Source organism: Salvia hispanica, chromosome 5 (assembly GCF_029641045.1).
Source record: "Salvia hispanica isolate PSC_SH4W2 chromosome 5, Shi_PSC_v1, whole genome shotgun sequence".
Taxonomy (NCBI): Eukaryota; Viridiplantae; Streptophyta; class Magnoliopsida; order Lamiales; family Lamiaceae; genus Salvia; species Salvia hispanica.
The window spans coordinates 47,299,854-47,307,122 of NC_142696.1; the positions used below are offsets into that span (position 1 = coordinate 47,299,854).

A 7,269-nucleotide genomic window follows, 5' to 3' on the forward strand; every position below is an offset into this window, starting at 1 on the left:
TTCAACGTGGGTTCCATAAATTAAAAAAAAAAAGTAGATCTATAGCATATTTTAACTTAAAATATCTCCATGAAATCAGATAGAAGTCGCATAAATCTAAAATGTACATTAAATTAAAGAAAAGTTACAACTCACATGTAAGTATCAATAATGAACAATATAAAAATGGATTTTTCGTAAGCTATAAAATGACTCCACGTGTAAGTATCAATAATGAACAATATAAAAATGGATTTTTCGTATGCTATAAAATGACTTTATTGATTTGCAATAATTGTGCTCTGTTCCAACTAAAAATGGATTTGTTGATCTGCTTACAAACACTCTCCGCCATTGTAGTATGCATATACATCTCCAAACTCTTGAACTGGCTGTGGTTCAAACCAAGAAACCTCGAGAAACGCCTCCGGAAGCAGGGCTTCACCGGAAACTCTTACCGGATTTTGTCCGGAGACATGAAAGACATGAGGCGGATGAGCAAAGAAGCCGCCTCAAAACCCATCAATTTCACCCATGATTACACCACCAGAATCATGCCAATCTTCCATTTTCTTCTCAACAAATATGGTAAATTGCACTTTCATTTTGGTCGAATGAAAAAATTCATGTTATTTTAATAGATTGAAGAACAATTTTGGAGGGTGTGTTTCAAGAAAAACTATCTTCAGAGATTGAAAAACTTGAAGCTCTCAAAATTGTTGTCGAGAAATTACGAAAAAAAATCAGTATCATAATATTATTTGTGGTAATATTTCCATTCGTGGGAAAAAACAAACTCAGAGTAAAGTTCGTGATATTATTTGTCAATTTTAAAGTTCGTGGGAAAAACTCAACTTTTTGAAAGTTTCGTGATATTAGATGCCAATATCCCTTTAGTTTAATAAATTGTTTCTTAGTACAAAATATTGAAACTGCAGGGGAGAAATGCTTTTTATGGTTCGGACCAAGCCCTGCAATTTTTGTGATGGAGCCAGAGCTTGTAAGAGAAGTTCTGTCAAAGAGTAATGTGTTTCAAAAGATTCCCGGACGTCCCTTTGTTAGAATGATAAGTGAAGGACTAGCAACGCTCGAAACGGATAGATGGGCCAAGCATAGGAGACTCCTCAATCCTGCATTTCATGTGAATAAACTCCAGGTAGGATCTTGCAACTTTATGATGAAAATTAGATATATATAACCTTGACACTGTGTTGACATTTTTTGTTGCTGTTATTTCATCATCTGTTGACATCTTCTAATGGTCCAGATTATAGTTTGGAATTTGTACAATATTTAGAGTTTGCATCTGATCATTTCCCTGTATATTGTCGAACACATTCGTTTTCATTCTTGTCCCTTATTGATACTATAAACAAACAGCATATGGTTCCGTCGTTCTACTTGAGTTGTGATGAGATGTTGAGCAAATGGGATGAGATTGTGGGAAATGGAGGAAGTTGTGAAGTGGATGTGTGGCCTCATCTTCAGAAATTGACGAGCGATGTGATTTCAAGAACTGCGTTCGGGAGTAGCTATTTGGAAGGAAGAAAGATCTTTGAACTACAACATGAATTAATTCAACATGTTACCGCAGCAAATCGATTTTTTTACATCCCAGGATACAGGTACTGTATTCTGTAGTCTGTTCAATGACAGACATCGACTTGGTAAAGATCTCATCTAATCTGGTTTTAGCACCAAATATTGCCATCTTTTGTCTTTCTCAATTTTCTCATTGCGCAGATTTTTGCCAACAAAAATGAACAAGAGAGTTAAAGAGATCACCAAGGAAGTGAAATCATCCCTGCTAGATATAATCAATCGAAGAATGAAAGCAATGGAAGCAGGGGAAGCTAGCAACGAAGACGTACTTGGGTTACTACTCGAATCCAATTCCAAAGAAATCAAACAACATGGAAGAAAGCATGGAATGAGCATGGACGAAGTCATCGAAGAATGCAAACTCTTCTACTTTTCAGGCCAGGACACAACCGCGTCTCTGCTCGTCTGGACGATGATTCTACTGAGCAAGCACACAGAGTGGCAGACTAGGGCAAGGGACGAGGTCCAGCAAGTTTTCAGCACAGGAGACCCTGATTATCAACAATTGAATAACAACCTCAAAATTGTAAGTCATACTCTCTAAGAATTTCTTTTTCAGCATTAGCTTTTATGCAGTGTTGTTTAGCGTGTTAAGCAGAGAATATTATTATTTCTATTTTTTAAAATGTATTTACTTAAATGTTGTTGGAATAACTTAATTTGCAAATGTGTGCAGGTAGGCATGGTCCTACACGAGGTGCTACGACTCTATCCTCCCGCATTTATGCTCGTGCGAAGGGCGCACACAGAAGTTAGGTTAGGGAATGTGAGTGTACCGGAAGGAGTGCAGCTTATGATGCCCTTGGTTTTATTGCATCACGACCCCAAAATATGGGGCGAGGATGCAAAGGAATTCAATCCAGAGAGGTTTAGAGATGGCGTGCCTAATGTCGCGCAGGGGATGGCCTACTTCCCGTTCAGTTGGGGGCCGAGGATATGCATCGCGCAGAACTTTGCTATGTTGGAAGCTAAAATAGCGGTGGCTATGATGCTGAAGCGTTATTCGTTTGAGCTTTCGCCTTCGTATTCGCATGCGCCTCACCAATTTATAATCGTACAACCCCAACATGGTGCTCATTTGATTCTTAACAAGCTGTAAAGGGTGTGTACTGATGGAATAAAAATAAGATTATGAGAATAAGAACCATGAATTGTTGAATCGAAATTAAATAGCAATGATATCATAACATTTTTACACTTCAAAATATATAGTAGTGTATGCTTCAATTTTGCAAATGTTCAAAGAAGTGGATAATTTTTGTTTTTGATGATTTGAGAGCGCAAAAGATTGTTTTTGTGCTTCATAACATGAATATAGGGAGGGGGTGGGGGGAAGGCTAGAAGAAAAATAAATCAGTTACAAACTTTTTATTGAATTTTGGTAAGGAAAATAAAGAGCGATTAAACCTTAACTATGAATAAATTCCATTTATTGAATAAGAAAAATGACTTATAATATGCTAAATAAAGAAATTATCTTTCATGTCTCCATAATTGTGTGCAATTTCTAGATGATCAATTTTTATATTTTTGTAATAAATCTTCCATGTGATAATGTTTATTAATGTTAATATACTTTTAGGGGTGTGTTAAAATGACAACATCTCTTAAAGTGACGCTATGATACCACGTAGCCTGTAATATTCTAAACGCTATAGATTGCAGTCTAACATATTGGATATTGCAGACAGACAAAAATTGCAGTCTAGCGTATTGGATATTGCAGACTTAGAAAATTTACCCTTTGAGTGTTTTTTACGATTGCCACATGGCAGCTGATTATTCGTCCACGTGTGCAAATGATTGGCTAGGAATGGTGGTATAGTGTCACTTTAAGAGGTGTTGTCATTTTAACACAAACCTACTTTTATATACTCCCTCCGTCCCAAGATAAGTGACCTGTATTCCTTTTTGGGGTGTCCCACTATAAGTGACCTATTTCCATTTTTAGCAAAAAGTCACCTCTCTTACTTTATTCTCCACCTACTTTATTCTCTCTTCTCTCCTCTACTTTTCCCTCTCTCATACTTTACCCTCTCCACTTTAACTTATTTAAATACCATTCCTTAAATCCCGTGCTCAAAAGAAGTAGGTCACTTATCTTGGGACGGAGGGAGTACTTAAAATGACTTACTTATGATGGGACATTCTTAAAAGAAAAGTGATATTTTCACTTTTTATCATTTTTTATAATGGATCTCATATTCCACTAATTCATTCTAACTCATATTTTATTACTTCCTCCGTCCCATTTTAGGAGTCTCAGTTTATCATTTTTGGGTGTCCCACTTTAGGAGTCCCGATTGGAATATTCCATAAATGGTATTAGGCCCCACATTCCACTAACCTTTTTCCAATCACATTTTATTATAAAACTAATATAAAAAAGTAGGACCAACATTCCACAATCTTTTTTCACCAACTTTCCTTTACATTTCTTAAAACTCGTGCCGAACTCAACTGGGACTCCTAAAGTGGGACAGAGGGAGTATAAAACTAATACTCCCTCCGTCCCAGTTTAGGAGTTAGAATTAGTTATAGCACGAGCTTTAAGAAATTGGTGGAGTGTGAAATAAATGAAATGAGATGATGGAAAGTGAGATGGTTTGACTTTTTGGTTTTTCATTTTTTTTTGTTTATTTTTATGTAGATAATGACATTTGAGTGTAATTTTGATGAATAATGGGGTATAATTTTATGTCCAAATATGAAAGATTTTAAATATGATTCTTAAATTGGGACGGACTTTTATGGCAAAATATGACTCTTAAACTGGGACAGTGGAGTATATAAAAGTAAGATCCCACTCTCCACTAACTTTTTCAATTCACTTTTCATTACATTTTTTTTAAACTCGTGCCCGATCAAAGTATGACAAAATTTAAGGAACGAAGAAAATACCAATTTAATTAATCTTAATATACTTTTACTTTATTGAAATTTTTGGGATGACAGTTGTATATGAAATTTACGGAGTATCATTATCTTATCGAAAATATCGAGCAAATAATAGACTGATGATGAAGCGAAAGGCAAATTGGATTTGACCAAAGCCACGTCCTCACAATTATTCCAACTGTGTTTAAAGTTCTAGAAGCAGGGTGCCCCATGGGGTCCACAAAACATGTTTTTTCTCATCGCCTTTTCCTTTTCCGAGTGTCAGCCGACATTTTTGAAAAGATTGTAGATTCTATATAAAGGATAATAAAATATCAAAGGGTTTGAAAAAAAAAAGAAAATGCAATGGATCTACAGCATAGTTGCTGCAGCTTGTTTCGCCATAGCAATTGTCCTAACATACGCATGGAGATTACTAAATTGGGCCTATCTGAGGCCAAAGAGACTGGAGAAGATCCTGAGGAAGCAGGGGCTAAATGGTAATTCCTACACACCGGTCTCCGGCGACATGAAGGAGATGGTGAAGACGATGCAAGAAGCCAACTCCAAACCCATCTCTCTTGACGATGACATCAAGCCAAGATTGCAAGCTTTTCTCCTCAAAACCATCCATAAACACGGTCCGTACTATTAATTTATGATCCTTGATTATTGGTAGTATTATGATCATCGGATTCATGATAAATTTCTCGTACTAACAAAAATAAATTGTTAATTAATGATACAATCGACTAATGAAATAGTAGGACCGTTGATAGGATTCAGCTTATCGAAATAACTATATTTCGAATTTGAGTAAGAATATTGTTCAATCATCAGAACTACTTCGATATCTCCTTTTTTGTCATATTAGCTAGTACCGTTAATTAGCTTTTTCACGTTAAATCTTGGTGTCGTATTATCAACAAAAAACTGCAGGAAAGGATTGCTTTTACTGGAAAGGGCCAACACCAGTAGTCGTCATCACAGAAGCCGAACTAATCAAGGAAGTTCTAAACAAGAGCTCGGTTTACGAGAAGCCGAAGGTGCTGAATCCAGTGGTGAGGATGTTCCCTCGAGGCCTCTTCAGCCATGAGAAGGAAAAATGGGCCAAACACAGGAAAATCATCAACCCTGCTTTCCATGTTGAGAAGCTCAAGGTCTTCGATCTTCTCTTCGTTGCCTTGAAATCGAGTTGCATTATTTGCATATGTATGATCTTGATTTTCGGGTGCAGATGATGGTACCGGCGTTCCATTTGAGCTGCGATGAGGTGTTGGGGAAATGGGAGAAGCTTGTGGCGGAGGAAGGGTGGTGTGAGGTGGATGTTTACCCTTATTTGGAGAGTGTAACGAGCGATGCGATTTCAAGAACTGCGTTCGGGAGCAGCTACGAAGAAGGGAGAAGGGTGTTCGAGCTTCAAAAGGAGCAAGCTGCGCTTATCTTCAAGGCGATGCAATCGGTGTATATCCCCGGATCAGGGTAGGTACATCTTTTTGACGAAGCTATTGGTTCATGGTTTAATTGGTTGTCTCTCAAAAATAAGCATTACTTACTATATATGTACATATTTGGTTAATTAGGTTAATTAAAATCATAATTAAGTCGCTAATTTGATTAATACGCGGTTGACTGATAATTTTAGATGAAACTGGTTCATCTATAGTAAAGGATGGTATAGTAATATATGGTCGAATCGGCCGGTCATCATCTATTGACTATTGACCGATATACGGTCAATTGACCGGTCCAGTCCGATTTTTAAAATGCTAGAAAGGGATGAATTTGGTTAATTTGGTTAATCATAATCATAATTAAGTCACTAATTTGATGATCTTTGTGTAGATTTCTTCCAACAAAAAGGAACAAAAGGATTAAACAAATCTATGAAGAAGTGAGGTCCAACATCCGTGGCCTAATCGATAAAAGAGTGGAAGCAATGAAAGCAGGGGAAGCTATCAACACAGACTTGTTGGGGTTGATGTTGGAGTCCAATTTTCAAGAAATCGAGCAAAATGGTAGTAATAGCAAGTTTGGATTAACGATTGATGAAATAATCGAAGAGTGCAGACTGTTCTACTTCGCAGGGCAAGAAACCACTTCAACATTGCTCGTTTGGACATTGATTTTGTTGAGTAGGCATCCCGATTGGCAGGCGAAAGCCCGGGACGAGGCCGTCCGTGTCTTCGGACACGACGGAAACCCGACTCCCGAAGGCATAAATCGCCTCAAAATCGTGACGATGATTTTGCACGAGGTGCTGAGGCTTTACTCGCCCGTGCTTGCCTTGGAGCGGAGCGTTGGGACGGAGACGAGGCTGGGGAGGCTGACTCTCCCGGCCGGGGTCCGGGTGTCGTTGCCGGTCATGTTGGCGCAGCATGACGTCCGGACTTGGGGCGAGAATGGGGCGGAGTTTGATCCGGAGAGGTTTAGTGAGGGGGTGACGAATGCGGGGGGTTTGTTTATTCCGTTCGGGTGGGGGCCGCGGATATGCATCGGGCTGAATTTTGCGTTGATCGAGGCGAAGTTGGTGCTCTCGATGATGTTGATGCGGTTCAGTTTTGAGCTCTCGCCGTCGTACACGCATGCTCCAGTGGGTGGGCTCACGACGCGGCCGCAACATGGGGCTCATTTGCGTCTGCGCAAACTTTAGAGCCCGCACGGTTTTATTTTTCTTTTTGTTTTTCTAAAAGGGATCAACAATGATTCTTCATCTATCCCTTTAGCCAACTGAGGCCATGGTTATTATTCGATGTGTGCACTAGATAAATTCGTACATTATTAATAAAATAATTTATGTGTTTTTATGCC

At 38.4% G+C, this 7,269-nt stretch overlaps 2 protein-coding genes across 2 annotated transcripts; both read left to right on the forward strand.

The window, feature by feature from the left end:
- Nucleotides 1-261: 261 nt before the first annotated feature.
- LOC125188960 (cytochrome P450 CYP72A219-like) lies at nt 262-2,751 on the forward strand. Its single transcript, XM_048086089.2, has 5 exons — nt 262-567; nt 918-1,135; nt 1,360-1,604; nt 1,723-2,107; nt 2,258-2,751. The coding sequence occupies exons 1-5, from the start codon at nt 297-299 to the stop codon at nt 2,678-2,680; spliced, it is 1,542 nt and encodes a 513-aa protein (XP_047942046.1). The 5' UTR covers nt 262-296; the 3' UTR covers nt 2,681-2,751.
- Nucleotides 2,752-4,810: 2,059 nt separating this feature from the next.
- LOC125190916 (cytochrome P450 CYP72A219-like) lies at nt 4,811-7,269 on the forward strand. Its single transcript, XM_048088338.1, has 4 exons — nt 4,811-5,099; nt 5,398-5,618; nt 5,696-5,940; nt 6,304-7,269. The coding sequence occupies exons 1-4, from the start codon at nt 4,820-4,822 to the stop codon at nt 7,109-7,111; spliced, it is 1,554 nt and encodes a 517-aa protein (XP_047944295.1). The 5' UTR covers nt 4,811-4,819; the 3' UTR covers nt 7,112-7,269.

Bases quoted from the DNA above. Each gene is read 5' to 3' on its own strand.
- LOC125188960 (XM_048086089.2), top strand. From the start codon at position 297: ATGGATTTGTTGATCTGCTTACAAACACTCTCCGCCATTGTAGTATGC. The intron at 1,136-1,359 runs GTAGGATCTTGC...ATAAACAAACAG, and splicing joins TTCATGTGAATAAACTCCAG to CATATGGTTCCGTCGTTCTA. The intron at 2,108-2,257 runs GTAAGTCATACT...AAATGTGTGCAG, and splicing joins TGAATAACAACCTCAAAATT to GTAGGCATGGTCCTACACGA.
- LOC125190916 (XM_048088338.1), top strand. From the start codon at position 4,820: ATGCAATGGATCTACAGCATAGTTGCTGCAGCTTGTTTCGCCATAGCA. The intron at 5,100-5,397 runs GTCCGTACTATT...AAAAAACTGCAG, and splicing joins CAAAACCATCCATAAACACG to GAAAGGATTGCTTTTACTGG. The intron at 5,619-5,695 runs GTCTTCGATCTT...TTTCGGGTGCAG, and splicing joins TCCATGTTGAGAAGCTCAAG to ATGATGGTACCGGCGTTCCA.